Genomic DNA, 18269 nt, shown 5'->3' on the forward strand with positions numbered 1-18269 from the left:
CTGAGAAGGGACAACCACTTCTTTTATACAAGGGAACTAAGATCCAGTTGGAAAAGGTCCCAAGTTATCTAGTTACTTAGAAGGTGACTTAACATAAAGTGTTGAATCATGAACTATAGAGAAAGTGAACCAGGGCTTGAATTCTTGCCCTTTACTGTTGAAGTTTGTGTGACTATAGAGATTGCTAAATGATCTGTGGCCATGGATTTTTCTTCCTTGGGGTTATGGCAAACACATATTTTAGGCTCACAGAAGTTATATAATATAAACTATTATGCACACACATGTCTTTGCATACTATTTGTAAACCTTCACATTTACAGTCAGGGCTAGAATTAGCATCTCAATTTCTAGTCCAATATCTACTGACAATAGTTATTTTTCCAGATATCATTTGATCTTAAGTGGTTACCTGTGATCCTTATGATCCTATCTATCTATCTGTCTATTTATTTATATCAGTGGTTCAACCACTGAGCCACATCCCCAGCTCATTGTTAAATTTTTTATTTTGAGATTCACTAAGTTGCTTAAGGCCTCACTAAGTTGTGGAGGCTGGCATTGAACTTGCTATCTTCCTGCCTCAGCCTCCTGATGTCTAATATGACCCATTCAAAATGTTATAAAAGGGTTCTAATATTCTGTTGGTTCTTACATCTTGATAGAACTATAAATCTTGCTTGTAGATTTCATTCTGTGAAACCAGGAAGTAAGTGTTTGCATTCCAAATGGCTCCCATGTGTTCAGAATAAACAGATATTTATATATATTTGGCAAGTAAATGGAGAGCTTAAGGGCTTATGTACTAAGAGAGGAATGGAAAGTAATTTTATCTTTCATGATAGCTCTGATTGATTGTTACTGCTTGCATGGGGTGTCATATTCAAAGTGATCTTCAGGCCCTCTTCAGACTCAGTAGAACTAAATGCTGTATTGGTTAACCATTCTTCCATGTGTGTAGAAGGAGGGATTGATTGCATGAGTCCAAGCACTGGGAAAGGACTCTTCTCCCTTGTGACGTCTTCTTAGTACAGTTAGATTTATATGGAGAGCAATTCCTTGTCCTCAAAATTTCTGTCCCTCATTCTCCAGACAATGATTTTTGTCACTTATTTCGACATCTTCTCTCAGGATACACAGAACTTGAAGAGCAGGGTTCAAAAGCAGCAGGACTTTGAAAAGGAATTGGCAAATAATGAAATCATGCTCAATAACCTGGAGAAAACTGGTCAAAAAATGATTGAAGACGATCACTATGCCTCTGATAATGTGGCTGCTCGTTTGAAGGAAGTCACCAGCCTCTGGAAGGAGTTGATGGAGGTGACTACTCAGAAAGGTGAGAAGCAGAGGCTTTGGTGGAAGGCTGCTTCCTACACTCTGAAACCTACCACGTTCACCTTCATGAGCATGAATTCACCTGGCAACCTCTATGAGTAGGGTTGCTACCCATTTCCTTCCAATAGTTTAAAATACAAGCTAAATTTTTCCCTCTGTGCACCAACAATATTTTGTTTTCTTCACATATGTGGGTTTTTTTTAAAGCCAAAATACTGTGTTTTCTTCATTTTTTTACCCCTGTGTTTTCTCTTTTCTTGAGTAAATATTCATGAACCATGAGTTCAGTATTGGCTTTGTATCTGAATCTAGTGTACTTAAATTAGGTTGTATGTTTTGGTTCTATAAACTAGACAGAATGTTAGAACCCATTTGTAACATTTTGAATGGTTCATATTAGACCATTAAACATTGACATTAAGAGATTATACATGAACAGATTATTGATATCACATGTGATTTTCCTATAGTATTTTATTTTTTTAGGGTCTGGTCGCTTATTGCTTTTTCTCCTGTCTAAAATTGATCAGGCTATTCTCTTAGCTTTTTAAAAAAATTCTCACATGTATGCCTGAATAGTCTTACTGATATTTTATCTTACTCTTACTTTGGAGAATTAATCAGTTACCAATAATTAACATGAATAGTAAGTTTTCTCTATCACTGCCTCCATTGTTATGAACATCATCTTTAGATATTACTCTCTCCTGGTTACACAAGAGATATGTTACATGGATTTCTTTGGCTGTCATCTCATTTTTGGTTAGGACAAAGAATCCAACCTGGTTATACCAATAAGATATCACTGCCATTCTCATTTAGTAGTTGCTTTACTAAGATGTCATCTAGTAGTTGCTTCACAGAAAAAAATAATGCAAATAATTGATATAAAAGCATAGATTAAAAAATGTATCTAAGAATACTGTGAATAATCAAGACTTTTTGGAAGAAAAAAATATGGGGCATGGTTTGTGATGAAGGACAGGCATTAAGAGAGGGCATAGCAAAGTTCAAAGAAACTTCAAAATTTTAAACTGAACCAGCCCCACATTTTATGTTTGTCACAAAAAGTGTGACATTTGGGTTTGAATCTCTTCGAAAGAAAATTCTTAATAGACTAGTAAATGACAAATGAAAATATGTAGGAAGGTTAAAATGTGACACAGAATAATGATATTTCACCAGGGGTTATTACTTATTGTTTATTTTTGTTTTGAGAACATTACTATATTTAAAACCAAATACCATCAGAATTCTCCAAGTTTAAGGTGACTTTTTATATAATGACATGTAAAAGGGTTATCCTGTTTTTTTCTCTTTGAAATATCAAAATACTATGTTTCTCTTTTAAGTTGAGGGAAGGTGTATCATAGCGTATAAAGGAACAAAGTTTTTAGTAGCTTAAGCCTAACGTCTTCTCCCAGGGACCCAGTTGCATGAAGCTAACCAGCAGCTACAATTTGAAAATAATGCAGAAGACTTGAAGCACTGGCTGGAGGAGGTGGAGGGGCAAGTTGCCTCTGAGGATTATGGGAAAGGCCTCGCTGATGTTCAGAATCTACTCAGGAAACATGGCCTCCTGGAGTCCGCTGTGGTCGCTCGTCAGGTTTGTTGCTAGCTCTTCGGCCAACTGCAGGCAATTGGTGTTTATCCTCTGACTGTATTCACTATTATTATTGTTAAGTAATAAATAACTATTTATTAAGTAATTATTATTAGCAATTATTATTGCTATTAAGAAAACAAGGAACCAAAGGTAAATCGAAATTCTAGTTATTCAGCTGCCTTTTCCCAATACTCCTCCAATCCAGTCATTCTCCTGAGTCATTCGTCTTTCTTTATTAACTTTTCTAAACATAACACAGTTCACTTAATCCGGAAGCCTAAATGTCTTAGACATCCTGTCACTTACTAGTTGTATGATCTTTGGTAGGTCGTTTCATCTTCTCTTGCTTCTGTATCCACACTTAGAAAATAAGGGTTTTGGATAAAATTTGGCTCAAATTTCTCATTCTGATATTCTATTATTCAAATTTGAAAGTATAGTCAATCTTGTCAATCTTTTGTAGTTAATAAAATTAAAATTCATACATGTAAGCTGACTTTCCCAACATCACTGAGAAAAATGAACAAGGGTAGGAATGTTCTACAGATATCCAAGTTCCTAATTTCAGGGTTATTGGCCCTAACATCCTACTAGACTGATATTTAAAAGAAATTTATTGGGCTGGGGATGTGGCTCAAGCGGTAGCTCGCTCGCCTGGCCTGCGTGCGGCCCGGGTTCGAGCCTCAGCACCACATACAAACAAAGATGTTGTGTCCACCGAAAACTAAAAAATAAATATTAAAAAATTCTCTCTCTCGCGCGCGCTCTCCCTCTCTCTCTCTCTTTAAAACAAAAAATTATCTACTTAGTTTCCATAACATTTATATTGTGAGTTTTGGAAGAAGTCAGTAAAAATTCACTTATAACTAATTCAATTTCTTATCCCAGGAATCTTAGCTTTCATTTGAAAATGATTCCGCTATTCCCTAAGTCACATGAATCTGTACTCCCACAATACATTTCTTAAAATTCTGCTCTTTGGTTACTCTGACTTAAATAGGAAACACAGAAAAAGGAAAAAAAATTAAAAAAAAAACCCTCAGTCATTTATATAGCTCTAGGGATGGCTCAAAAGGCCTTCAATAAGGTAAAAGGGTAGAAAGAGGAAAACCATACAAAGGTGATATATTAGTCAGCTTTTCTTTATTGGTTCCAGAAGACCTGACAAGAACAAGATAGAGGAGGAAAAGTTTATTTTGACTTACAGTTTCAAGTGTTCAGTCCATGGTTGGCAACTCCATAGCTCTGGACCCAAGGTGAGACAGAGCATCATGGTGGAAGGGCATGGCAGAGGAAAGCATCTCAGGACAGACAACAGGAAGCAAAGAGAGCTTTGCTCACCAGAGAAAAAATGTAAACTTCAAAGATATGCCCCCAGTGACCTAGCTCCGTACCAGAGAATCAATCCATTGTTAAGATCAAAGTTTTCATAATCCAATCATTTCACCTCAAAAAATCCCTACATTGTCTCAAACATGAGCTTTTGGGGATACCTCATACCTAAACTATAGTAGATGAATTTGAAACAGATTTTTTTCAAGGAGGGAAGAAAAGATTTGTTTACTTGTTTAAAATTTATTTATTTGTTTGTTTAAAAGTACATGAAAAAGAACAACTTGTAAATGATGAATATCAGGTATAAACACTTGAAAAATAGGTATCTGTCACACTATTTGGGAAAAATAAGAGTAGCCAATCACTAGGAATTGGTTCTCCTAGTAGAGGCTAAATACATTTTATTCATTCACTTATTTGTACAGTACTGGGGATTGAATCCAGGGTTTCACACATTCTAGGCAAGTGCTCAACCACTGAACTATATTCCCAACTCTGCAAAGTTGATTTTAGTTATAGATTGTTATGGTTGGAAAATGTCTTCAGTGTTTCCTATAGGAGAGTAAGTTGAGATCAAGACAGGTGAACAAACTTTCCCAAGATCAAATTTCAATTAACTGTCATCCAGGAATAGAAACTAAGCCTTCCATCTCCCTGAGGGCATTCTACAATACATTAGAGATTTTTCAGAGTGTAACGGATCCCTAGGCATAATGATGATGATGTTCGAAAATCACTCTATTATACTATTATGTTGTCCAAAGTATCCCAAGAAAATGTGGAGAATTAGCTAGTGAGAGATTTTAATTTTAAATCTTTATGGATCCTTTAATTTTTTACAGAGTAGTAAGTTTGCATTTTAAGAAACAATTGACAGTGTTTTGTTCCAAATTGAAGAGAGATATTAATCCTTGGATAGGCTGATCATTGGATGATAAAACAGAATATTTAAAAACAATGCCTCATCTTCCTCTTTTCTCAAATAACTTCTTGTATGCAAAAAGCTTCCCTCCTCAAAAACAACAACAAAAATAAACAAAAGAAGGAGATAAGCAACTGTACCATTTTTATACAAGGCCAGCTATAGCTCATCTCACCAACAAACAGGAAATCAATCTCATATGTCTATTTTAACCCACAGGCATATAGCTAGAATTTTATGTCCAGGAGGATCATTCTCAGTCTCAAATGGGGACAACTAGGTGGCTGTCAAGGCCAGTGCAGATGCATCAGTTTTGTTGGGGTTTTCTGATCTTTGCTTTGGAACACTATATTCCATTTTATAGACTTTGTTCTTCTTATGTAACAAACTGAAGCCTCAGAAGTTCTCATTTTTAATTGGAAGACGTAGCTCATTTCAAAGGGAGAGAAAGCATGGAAAGGAAACACAGAAAAAAATCTTCCTACTTCTTTTCTTGGGTCTACAATTCATCAATACTCAGAATTAAAACATTACAATTTCAATTTGTAGGATTTCTTTGGAGCATTTTGTCCTTCTGAATGTGGTGTGACAACTATTGTCCTTCTTTTTCTCTCATTTTTTATTAGTGCATTATAGTTATATATATAATATTGTGGTTTATTTGGACATAATTATACAAGCATGAAATATAATTTGATCCAATTTTATCCCCAGTACTTCCCCTTTTCCTTCCCTCTGTCTTCCCCCTTCCCCCATTCAATTTCCTCTACTCTACTAGTCTTCCTTCTACTTATTTGTAGTTTTTTTTTTAAATTACTACATTATGGATATGCACAATGGTGGAATTTATTGTAGTATATTCATAGATGTATATAGGATGATTTTGTCAATTCAGTCCACCAGTCCTCCCTTTTCCCATCTCTCTCATGAAAGAGGTCTTAGCTTCATGAGGTGATCCTCAGTGTAACAGTCCATCCCACTCTATTTTACTTGGATTTAATTGGAAGTCTTAACATGCCACATTTGGAGAACTCTCCCGAGGCCCCCTCTTATCTCATTGAAATCCAGGCCCTTCTTCCTAAATGCTGGTACGTCCTGATGCACTTTCTGTTTCTCCCTCAGGATCAGGTAGACATTCTCACAGATTTGGCTACACATTTTGAAGAAATAGGCCATCCTGATTCGGGGGACATGAGGGCAAGGCAGGAGTCCTTGGTGTCCCGATTTGAAGCTCTGAAAGAGCCACTGGCCACCCGGAAGAAGAAGCTCCTTGATCTACTCCGTCTGCAGCAGATTTGCAGAGACACAGAGGATGAGGAGGCCTGGATCCAAGAGACTGAGCCTTCAGCGGCATCCACCCAGCTCGGTTAGTACAGCCTGAGCAGTCTGAGCCTGGGGAAGAGGACCAAGGGCTGCAGATTGAGAGATCTGGGACAGAGTAGGGTTGGAGTAGAAAGTTTACTCTCGGCTCCAGTCACCTCCAGATCCATGATAATTTGTGCAGACCTCCATCTAAATAATGCCAAAACATTCACCCCCTGAAACTGGACATGAACAATGCTGTGAATTCAGCAGTTCTGGGAAGATCTAGAGCACTCAGCTTTTCACAGGTTGTGAATGTTCTTGACGGACAAGTCATGGCTAATGTTTCGAGGTATCAAGTTAGTTTTTGTCTAGGTTATGGGTAACATAAAAATTTTGAAATTACAAGAACCCACTATGAGGATATAAAAGGTAAAGTTAGCAGACAGAGTGCAATTGTCTTGTCCTTTGTAAGGTATTAGTTCACAAGTGGCTACACCAGGATTCTTAAAGTACAGAAAAAACAGTATACAAATAAAGGGTGACTTTGTACATACATATTGGAAAGATCTGTGAGGGGCTAGACAATAGAAAGATTAGTCTAGGAAAACTTCCGTAGAACAGAAGAGCTTGAGGCTAATTATAAAAGCACAGAGTTCCTGGAGAGGTACTTTGAATAGGAAGCATGGGAAAGAAAGTTTGGAGGGGAGAGAAGTAAAGAATGTTTAGGAAACAAGGGATAGTGAAACAGGCAGGAGGGATTGGGGATCTCAAAAGATGGAGGAAATTCACAGTAATTGTATTTGTTGTGAAATGTTAATGTCAGGCAACAGGTGAGTCACTTTTTATAAATTCCTTTCATATGCTAGGATAATCCCCAACTTTAATTTTGTTTTTCCCTATAGGCAAGGACTTAGTTGCAGCCAAAAATCTTCTGAACAGGCACCAAGTCATCTTGGCAGACATTGCCATCCATGAGCCACGCATCCAAGTGATAACAGAGCGGGGAAACAAAATGGTACAGGAAGGTATGCACGATTCATATGGAGTTGGCTGAAATATCACTGGACCAGACCCGTGGAAAGAGGCTTATACAGTCTTAGAGCTTCAAGGAAATTTTAAAATAACTGATCCATTTTCCCACTCGATGCAGAAATTCCTTTTAGAAATTTCTGACAGATGATATACAGCTTTGTTTGCGTATTGCCAGTATTAGAAATCTCCCAACCTCATCCTCTGATCCCCATTCTTTTTATAAAGCCAAAATTATTAAAATACCCTAATCATCAATATGCTTCTCTGTAAAAGTTACAGAACTCAAGAACCTAAGTTACAAAATCTGTTAAGACCTTTTCCCAAGTACTAGCTTCCAGTTCTGTGAAGATTTAGGTTCCCAGTGTCTTATTATCTTAATGGTAAACAGTGACATTTCTTTGAACTTTTCACTTTATATAGTTTTTAATGACTCTCCTCATTCTGTTTTTCCATATTCAGAAACATCTGCTATTGAAATATGATGTTCATACTTGAACATCATAGGCCAGGTAGAGTATAAGCAATGCAGATTAAACTGAGATTTTCCCTTTGCTGCTTGAAGAATCCATTTCTGCTACCCAGTGTCTAGTTTTCAAAAGTATAGGTTAAAAGAAACTTTGCTAAGACAAATTCAGATCCCCATTGAGTGATTAAAATTGACAAATTTGGGGTTTGGGGTTTGTATGTTACTATACAAACTCACCTTTTATTGCTCTAAATATCTGACTGTAATTGGGAACTAATTTTTTTTCTTCTGTCAGTTTGTTTTATGTATGTATGTATTTTGAAGCTCTGTTATCATATATATTTAGGATCATTCTGCCTTTTTGATTAATTTAAATCTTTACATTATGAAATGTTCATCTTTATTCCTGGTGATGTTCCTTATTCTGAAATTGACTTATTGTGTTTTTAATAGAGACACTTGAGATGTCTTTTGGTTAGTTTTAGGATGGTATCTGTTTCTTGATCTCTTTGCTTAGTTAGGCCTTGCGTATTCTGTATAATCTGGCATGCTCTCCATTTTAATCCAAGTGTTTACAACATATACACTTCACAGTTATCATGATGGCTGCGTTTAAATCTAGCATCTTGCCATCATGTCCCTCTTTGCCCATCAGTTTCTGTCCTCCTGGAATTATTTCTGTATTTATTATGAATTCACTTTAATCCCCATGTTGGCCTAGTAGGTACAGTTCTGTTTTGTGCGAGGATGTGTTTATTGTAGTGCAGATATTTTCCAGTTGTGGTTTGTGGTGCTGGAGATACTTTCAGAGAGTGCACATTGTCAGGATACTTTGGAATAATGCTAAGATGTTATTTTTTTTCTCACACATCTTCTTTTATTGGCATATATGAAGTTTCCAGAGCCTATGCAAGATGTGCGTGGATATCATTGCCCAAACATCTACCAGAATACATGTTTGTATATTTTTTGAGTCTCAACATTTTCTATTTTGATTTCTCATATAGTAACTTTCAATAAGTAGGAGTGTGAGCAAAAGTGGTTTAGTGTCCTCATTAAAGTTGTGCATTCTAAGAGAAAATATTTGAGAGTCATTGCTCTAGGATTTAAAATATAGATCTTTAAATTATGATAGCCTCACTTCAAATTCTATCACATTATTTCATGTGTAATACAACACCCTTAAATGGATACTCCATTTCCCCATTTATCCTTGGTGCTCCTGGTATCACACATTTTAAATTTATTTATGTTATAAATACCATATTGCTTTTCATTATTTTGCTTGGATATGCCACTAGCTCTGCATAAGATTCAAAAATGAAAAAAAAAATTACTAATGTATTTGTCGTTTCCAGTGTACCTCAGTCTTTGTATAGGTAAATATTTCATGTGTATCATTTTCTTCTGCTTTATGAACTTGTAGTGCAGGTCTGCTAACTATGAAATCTCTTGGCTTTTGTTCATCTGCACACATTTATTTTGCTCTCCTTTTGGAACATATTTTCACCACATGACATTCTTGGCTAATGATTTCTTTCTTTCAGAGCCTCTTTAAAGAGGCTGCCACACTGTCTTCTGACTTGTGGTTTCTGATGAGATAAATCTGCTGTCATTGTTATCTCTATTTCTCTGTATGTGATGGCCCCATTTCCCCCCCAACTCTTTTAAGCTTTTCTCTTTATCACTGGTTTTCCTCAGTTGGGTTATATTGTAAATTCAGTTGGTTTTCTTTGTTTCCTTGGCTTGGAAAGAAACATTGAGCTTCTTAGGTCTGCTTTGTTGTGGTTCTTGCAGGACAGACTTTATCTTATGACTAACACACAAATTAGTCTAATACTAAGATATTACCCTTCTAAAGATTCAACTCATGTGTTACAATACCTTTTCACTTTGCTGTCTTGTAGTTTAATTACTTCCTGCATTATGTGAGCTCTAGGAGTTGTTTGGTTTTTAAGTCATTCTTTCCCTACCCTTTAGGAAATTCCTTTCACATGTGTGCAAAAAAGTAATCAGTCAGATACTTGAGGGACTTTTCTTCACGATTCCAAAGCTCCATCTTTGTTCAGCACCCTTCTTTTTAGTGCTCTGCCTCACAAATTCTAATTGTCTTGTCTTTTACAAACTCCTCTCTCTGTTTTCTCAATTCAGTTTGACTATGAGTTTCCATTTTAGCTCTCCTACCACTCCAGCCCCCAAACTGCTGAGGGCATAACCTACAGCAATAGTAAGATCTATCTTCTTTCTTTCATTTCTTTACACCTTACATGAAAATCACTGTATATAATACGTTTTTCCTGTTTTCTGATTGTTTAAGGTGGAAGTGCAATTCCTATAATAAATCCCTATGGACAGAAATAGAAGTCTGTTGATTTTTCTGTTTAGACTAGAGAAGACACACTTTTGATACTCTGAGTAAAAACTACACATGGGTGTTTTCTTTTCAGATCTGTATTGGTTAGACTATACCAACCCATTTACCACCACGTATACACACTTGTTAGACTTAGCTGCTCATCTCACTTTGGACTTTCCATTTTCCAGAGAATTTTTGAAAAGTTTGACATTGACTAAATTCAGCACCCTTCGCAGTCCTCCCTTTATTTCCCCATATGGGAAAGACTAGAGTATGGAAGACATTCATGAGGGTCATCCTCACCTTTTCTATAACTACTCCACAGGACATTTTGCTGCAGAAGATGTCAGCTCTAGGGTTGACAGTTTGAACAAGAATATGGAATCTCTCAATGCTCGAGCTAAGAGAAGGCAGAATGATCTTGAGGCCAATGTCCAGTTCCAACAGTACCTGGCTGACCTGCATGAAGCAGAAGCATGGATCAGAGAGAAGGAGCCTATTGTGGACAACACTAACTACGGAGCTGATGAAGAAGCTGCTGGGGTAAGGCAGGGGTGGGGTGAACATTGTCTAGTGAATAATCACCAAATGCTACCAAATTACTAATGTAGGGTTTTTTCATATTATGGGTCAAATAAAGGTTCTGCTTGATTATTTGGGCTTTCCAGAATGATCACCTTTGGCTTTCATCTGCTAAGATACCCTCAGAGTTAGCAGGGATCTCAAAAGATGTACCACATTTTTCTAATGCTCTAGAGATTTATAGATTTTTTGGAGAATATCTAAACCCAAAAGGTGCGACCAAAGATCTATACTTATCTTGGTCCTATTCTGAAACTGCTCATAACTAAAATCAAACTTTCATAAAGCAACCATGGTTTTCTGATATAGGCATCTTTATTTCTTTATTTAAATATAAAAGTCATACAGGCACATGGGGCAAAAAGAACCTCAAAGATCATAATAACTCTTTATATCCATTTTGTTTATTGTCCCACAGGAAATCAATATAGTGTTTTACAAACCTAAGCCCTAGAACTAATTGAAATGTGAGTTTAAAGTTATGCTGATGCTTATCCTACAAGGTAACATAATTATTGTCACTGTCTTTCAGCTGTGATGTGTGGGTTAATACATGTGCAAATTTAGAAGGCCAGAAATTTAAATAATTAAGTGCACATAGTGCAGATGGAGCACACAAAAATATATTTAGCAAATATATTGAAATTATTATTTATTAATTCCCATTTTCTTGAGTCTTGAAAATTTAGGATTAAAAAGAACTCCACAATAGAAAGTGGCTCTTCCCAAGATTTAAGGCTATCAGTGTAATTCAAAACAACAGAAGTAAATGCATCTTCCTGATGTGGTTAGTGTTCCTGCTACATTTGTTCTGATGATCTTCTCATCAATAAATACAGGCTCTCCTCAAGAAGCATGAAGCCTTCTTGGTTGATCTCAATGCATTTGACAATAGTATGCAAGCGCTACGGGATCAGGCAGAAGCCTGCCAGGTAAGAAGGACTTCGAGACGGCAAGAATCATGTTCCTCACCACAGAAGCAAAGGGATTTTCTTATCACTGATTTTACTTCCTACAACCCTCCTGGGGTTGCAAACAAAATAAAAAAATTCTATAATCCCATTAGGCAGGAAATGTAACATCTACAGAGGTTTAGTCCAAAAGAAGCTTTTTTTTTTTTTTTTTTTTTAATTTTTTATTGTGGGTTGTTCAAAACATTACAAATTTCTTGACATATCATATTCCACACTTTGATTCAAGTGGGTTATGAACTCCCACCTTCACCCCATACACAGATTGCAGAATCACATCAGTTACACATCCATTGATTTACAAATTGCCATACTAGTGTCTGTTGTGCTCCACTGCCTTTCCCATCCTCCACCCTCCCCCCTCCCCACCTCTCCCCTCCCCTCCCCTCCTCTCTCTCTACCTCCTCCACTGTATAACCCTGAGGGTCTCCTTCCATTACCATGCAATTTTCCTTCTCTCTCCCTTTCCCTCCCACCTCTCATCCCTGTTAAATGTTAATCTTCTTCTCCTGTTCTTCGTCCCTACACTGTTCATAGTTACTCTCCTTATATCAAAGAAGACATTTGGCATTTGTTTTTTAGGGATTGGCTAGCTTCACTTAGCATAATCTGCTCTAATGCCATCCATTTCCCTGTAAATTCTATGATTTTGTCATTTTTTAATGCAGAGTAATACTCCATTGTGTATAAATGCCACATTTTTTTTATCCATTAGTCTATTGAAGGGCATCTAGGTTGGTTCTACAGTCTTGCTATTGTGAACTGTGCTGCTATGAACATCGATGTAGCAGTGTCCCTGTAGCATGCTCTTTTTAGGTCTTTAGGGAATAGACCAAGAAGGGGAATAGCTGGGTCAAATGGTGGCTCCATTCCCAGCTTTCCAAGAAATCTCCATACTGCTTTCCAAATTGGCTGCACCAATCTGCAGTCCCACCAGCAATGTACAAGTGTACCCTTTTCCCCACATCCTCGCCAGCACTTGTTGTTTGACTTCCTAATGGCTGCCAATCTTACTGGAGTGAGATGGTATCTTAGGGTGGTTTTGATTTGCATTTCTCTGACAGCTAGAGATGTTGAGCATTTTTTCATGTACTTGTTGATTGATTGTATGTCCTCCTCTGAGAAGTGTCTGTTCAGGTCCTTGGCCCATTTGTTGATTGGGTTGTTTGTTTTCTTATTGTCTAATTTTTTGAGTTCTTTGTATACTCTGGATATTAGGGCTCTATCTGAAGTGTGAGGAGTAAAGATTTGTTCCCAGGGTGTAGGCTCCCTATTTACCTCTCTTATTGTTTCTTTTGCTGAGAAAAAACTTTTTAGTTTGAGTAAGTCCCATTTGTTGATTCTAGTTATTAACTTTTGTGCTATGGGTGTCCTATTGAGGAATTTGGAGCCCGAGCCCACCGACTGTAGATCGTAGCCAACTTTTTCTTCTATCAGACGGCGCGTCTCTGATTTGATATCAAGCTCCTTGATCCATTTTGAATTCACTTTTGTGCATGGCGAGAGAAAGGGATTCAGTTTCATTTTGTTGCATATGGATTTCCAGTTTTCCCAGCACCATTTGTTGAAGATGCTATCCTTCCTCCATTGCATGCTTTTAGCCCCTTTATCAAATATAAGATAGTTGTAGTTTTGTGGATTGGTTTCTGTGTCCTCTATTCTGTACCATTGGTCCACCCGCCTGTTTTGGTACCAGTACCATGCTGTTTTTGTTACTATTGCTCTGTAGTATAGTTTGAAGTCTGGTATCGCTATACCGCCTGATTCACACTTCCTGCTTAGCATTGTTTTTGCTATTCTGGGTCTTTTATTTTTCCATATGAATTTCATGATTGCTTTCTCTATTTCTACAAGAAATGCCGTTGGGATTTTGATTGGCATTGCATTAAACCTATAGAGAACTTTTGGTAATATCGCCATTTTGATGATGTTAGTTCTGCCTATCCATGAACAGGGTATATTTTTCCATCTTCTAAGATCTTCTTCTATTTCTCTCTTTAGGGTTCTGTAGTTTTCATTGTATAAGTCTTTCACCTCTTTTGTTAGGTTGATTCCCAAGTATTTTATTTTTTTTGAAGATATTTTGAATGGAGTGGTTGTCCTCATTTCCATTTCAGAGGATTTGTCGCTGATATACAGGAATGCCTTTGATTTATGCGTGTTGATTTTATATCCTGCCACTTTGCTGAATTCATTTATTAGCTCTAATAGTTTCTTTGTAGAGCCTTTTGGGTCTGCTAGGTATAGAATCATATCATCTGCAAATAGTGATAATTTAAGTTCTTCTTTTCCTATTTTTATGCCTTTAATTTCTTTCGTCTGTCTACTTGCTCTGGCCAGTGTTTCGAGAACTATGTTGAACAGAAGTGGAGAGAGAGGGCATCCCTGTCTAGTTCCAGATTTTAGAGGGAATGCCTTCAGTTTTTCTCCATTCAGAATGATGCTAGCCTGAGGCTTAGCATAGATTGCTTTTACAATATTGAGGTATGTTCCTGTTATCCCTAGTTTTTCTAGAGTTTTGAACATAAAGGGATGCTGTACTTTGTCAAATGCTTTTTCCACATCTATGGAGATGATCATATGGTTCTTATTTTTAAGTCTATTGATGTGGTGAATAACATTTATTGATTTCCGTATATTGAACCAGCCTTGCATCACAGGGATGAATCCTACTTGATCATGGTGTACAATTTTTTTGATATGTTTTTGTATCCGATTCGCCAGAATTTTATTGAGGATTTTTGCATCTAGGTTCATTAGAGATATTGGTCTGTAGTTTTCTTTCTTTGAAGTGTCTTTGTCTGGTTTAGGTATCAGGGTGATGTTGGCCTCATAGAATGAATTTGGAAGTTCTCCCTCCTTTTCTATTTCCTGAAGTAGCTTGAAAAGTATTGGTATTAGTTCTTCTTTAAAGGTTTTGTAAAATTCTGCTGTATACCCATCTGTACCTGGGCTTTTCTTAGTTGGTAGTCTTTTTATGCTTTCTTCTATTTCCTCAATTGATATTGGTCTGTTTAGGTTTTCTATATCCTCCTGACTCAATCTGGGCGGATCATATGACTTAAGAAATTTATCTATGCCTTCACTATCTTCTAATTTGTTGGAGTATAAGGATTCAAAATAGTTTTTGATTATCTTCTGTATTTCTGAAGTGTCTGTTGTGATATTGCCTTTTTCATCCCGTATGCTAGTAATTTGAGTTCTCTCTCTTCTTCTCTTCGCTAGCATCGCTAAGGGTCTGTCGATTTTGTTTATTTTTTCAAAGAACCAACTTTTAGTTTTGTCAATTTTTTCAATTGTTTCTTTTGTTTCGATTTCATTAATTTCAGCTCTGATTTTAATAATTTCTTGCCTTCTACTTCTTTTGCTGTTGTTTTGCTCTTCTTTTTCAAGGATTTTGAGATGAAGTATGAGATCATTTATTTGTTGGTTTTTTCTTTTTTTAAGGAATGAACTCCAAGCAATGAATTTTCCTCTTAGAACTGCTTTCAATGTGTCCCATAGATTCCGATATGTTGTGTCTGTGTTTTCATTTATCTCTAAGAATTTTTTAATTTCCTTCTTGATGTCTTCTATAACCCATTGATCATTCAGTACCCTATTGTTCATTCTCCAAGTGATGTATGCTTTTTCCTTCCTTCTTTTATCGTTGATTTTCAGTTTCATTCCATTATGATCAGATAAGATGCATGGTATTATCTCTACTCCTTTATATTGTCTAAGAGTTGCCCTGTGACATAATATATGATCTATTTTTGAGAAGGATCCATGTGCTGCTGAGAAAAAAGTGTAACTGCTTGATGTTGGGTGGTATATTCTATATATGTCAATTAGGTCTAGGTTATTAATAGTGTTATTGAGTTCTATAGTTTCCTTATTCAACTTTTGTTTGGAAGATCTGTCCAGTGGCGAGAGAGGTATGTTGAAGTCTCCCATGATTATGGTATGGTGGTCTATTAGACTCTTGAACTTGAGAAGAGTTTGTTTGACGAACATAGCTGCACCATTGTTTGGGGCATAAATATTTATGATTGTTATGTCTTGTTGGTGTATGGTTCCCTTAAGCAGTATGTAGTGTCCCTCTTTATCTCTTTTGATTAACTTTGGCTTGAAATCTATTTTATTTGATATGAGTATGGACACTCCTGCTTGTTTCCGAAGTCCATATGAGTGATATGATTTTTCCCAACCTTTCACCTTCAGCCTATGTATGTCTTTTCCTATCAAATGCGTCTCCTGTAGGCAGCATATTGTTGGGTCTTGTTTTGTGATCCATTCTACTAGCCTGTGTCTCTTGATTGGTGAGTTTAAGCCATTAACATTTAGGGTTATTATTGAGATATGGGTTGTTCTTCCAGCCATATTTGTTTATTTCTGTTACTAAACATGGTTTGTTTTCCTCTTTGATTATCCCCCCCCCCTTTACTGTCCTACCTCCCACTGTTGGTTTTCATTGTTATTTTCCATTTCCTCTTCCTGTAATGCTTTGGCGAGGATGTTTTGAAGAGATGGTTTTCTAGCTGCGAATTCTTTAAACTTTTGTTTATCGTGGAAGGTTTTAATTTCATCCTCCATCCTGAAGCTTAATTTCGCTGGATACACAATTCTTGGTTGGAACCCATTTTCTTTCAGTGTTTGAAATATGTTATTCCAGGATCTTCTAGCTTTCAGAGTCTGTGTTGAAAGATCAGCTGTTATCCTGATTGGCTTACCCCTAAATGTAATCTGCTTCCTTTCTCTTGTAGCTTTTAAAATTCTCTCCTTATTCTGTATGTTGGGCATCTTCATTATAATGTGTCTAGGTGTGGATCTCTTATGATTTTGCACATTCGGTGTCCTGTAGGCTTCTAGGATTTGGGATTCTGTCTCATTCTTCAAGTCTGGGAAGTTTTCTTGTATTATTTCATTGAATAGACTTCTCATTCCTTTGGTTTGGAGCTCTGTACCTTCCTGTATCCCAATGACTCTTAAGTTTGGTCTCTTAATGTTATCCCATATTTCTTGGATGTTCTGCTCATGGTTTCTTAACAGTCTTGCTGAGCTGTCTATGTTCTTTTCCAGTTGAAATACTTTGTCTTCATTGTCTGATGTTCTATCTTCTAAGTGTTCTACTCTGCTGGTAGTATTCTCCATTGAGTTTTTAAGTTGGTTTATTGCTTCCTGCATTTCTAGGATTTCTGTTTGTTTGTTTTTTATAACCTCTATCTCCCTGTATAGTTGATCCTTTGCTTCCTGGATTTGTTTGCGTAATTCGTTGTCGAAGTGATCTTTCATTGTCTGATTTTGCTGTTTATGTCTTCCTTGATACTCCAGATCATCTGAAGCATGTATATCCTGAATTCTTTATCTGACATTCCATCTGCTGCAGCTGTTACCTCGTCTAAAGTTGTGTTGACCTGCATTGCTTGTGGTCCTTTCTTTCCTTGTCTTTTCATACTGCTTGCGTATCTTTCCTGTAGGTGCGGGCGGCGGCTCTGCTCTCTCCTTATTCCAATTGGGGTGTCGTGGCTACCACGCCGGCAGGTCACTGGGCCTGTTCTGGGCGCTGGCGGCGGCTCTGTTCTGCCCCTACTCCAATTGGGGTGACGAGTGTACCACGCCGGCAGGCCACCGGGCCTGATCCGCCGGTCGGTTGCAGGTTTGCCTACCCTGCAGGCGCGGGCGGCGGCTCTACTCTGCCCCTACTGCAAATGGGGTGACGTGTCTGTCGTACCGGCAGGCCACTGGGCCTGTCCCGCTGGTCGGTCGCAGATCTGCCCACCTTTCGGGCACGGGTGGAGGCTCTGCTCTGCCCCTACTCCAATTGGGGTATCGTGACTACCCCGCCTGCAGGACGCTGGGCCTGTTCCTGGCACAGGCGGCGACTCTGCTCTGCCACTACTCCAATTAGGGTGGTGTTTGTACCACGCCGGCAGGCTCCTGGGCCTGATCCGCCAGTCTGTTGTAGGTCTGCCTCCAAAAGAAGCTTTGGATAAACTTTATTTATTTTGTGTTCATTGATACCTGGTTTTGACTTTCCTCATTCCTCCTTTTAATACTATTCCTTTCCTTCCTCCCTCCCCCTCTCTCTTCCTTTCTTCTTTGTTTGCCTCTGTTCCTTTTTATCTTCCTCCTTAACTCTTTTCTTTCCTTTATTAGTTTTTTTTTTTTTTTTTTGGTGACAATGCTTATTAAAGGTCTACCATCTGCAAGTATGAACAAAAAGTAATACTGACTTGCAATAAATTTACACTTCATTAGAAGGCCAGAAATTTAAATAATTAAGTGCACATAGTGCAGATGGAACACACACACACACACACACACACACACACACAAAGTCCCAAAGAAAGGAATCTTCTGTTTCCCGAAACAGGAGT

The 18269-nt window shown here is 37.5% G+C and overlaps 1 protein-coding gene across 1 annotated transcript in view; it reads left to right on the forward strand.

Moving 5' to 3' along the window:
• Spta1 (spectrin alpha, erythrocytic 1) overlaps nucleotides 1-18269 on the forward strand; it is a 78605-nt gene that overhangs the window by 18434 nt on the left and 41902 nt on the right. Inside the window, exons 15-20 of the mRNA XM_027950791.2 lie at nucleotides 1132-1336; nucleotides 2760-2941; nucleotides 6321-6564; nucleotides 7406-7528; nucleotides 10683-10900; nucleotides 11779-11871. Of these exons, the coding sequence (XP_027806592.2) occupies nucleotides 1132-1336; nucleotides 2760-2941; nucleotides 6321-6564; nucleotides 7406-7528; nucleotides 10683-10900; nucleotides 11779-11871 (1065 nt within the window). The remainder of the gene's footprint in view (nucleotides 1-1131; nucleotides 1337-2759; nucleotides 2942-6320; nucleotides 6565-7405; nucleotides 7529-10682; nucleotides 10901-11778; nucleotides 11872-18269) is intronic.

The sequence above is a fragment of the Marmota flaviventris genome, chromosome 10 (genome assembly GCF_047511675.1).
Source record: "Marmota flaviventris isolate mMarFla1 chromosome 10, mMarFla1.hap1, whole genome shotgun sequence".
Taxonomy (NCBI): Eukaryota; Metazoa; Chordata; class Mammalia; order Rodentia; family Sciuridae; genus Marmota; species Marmota flaviventris.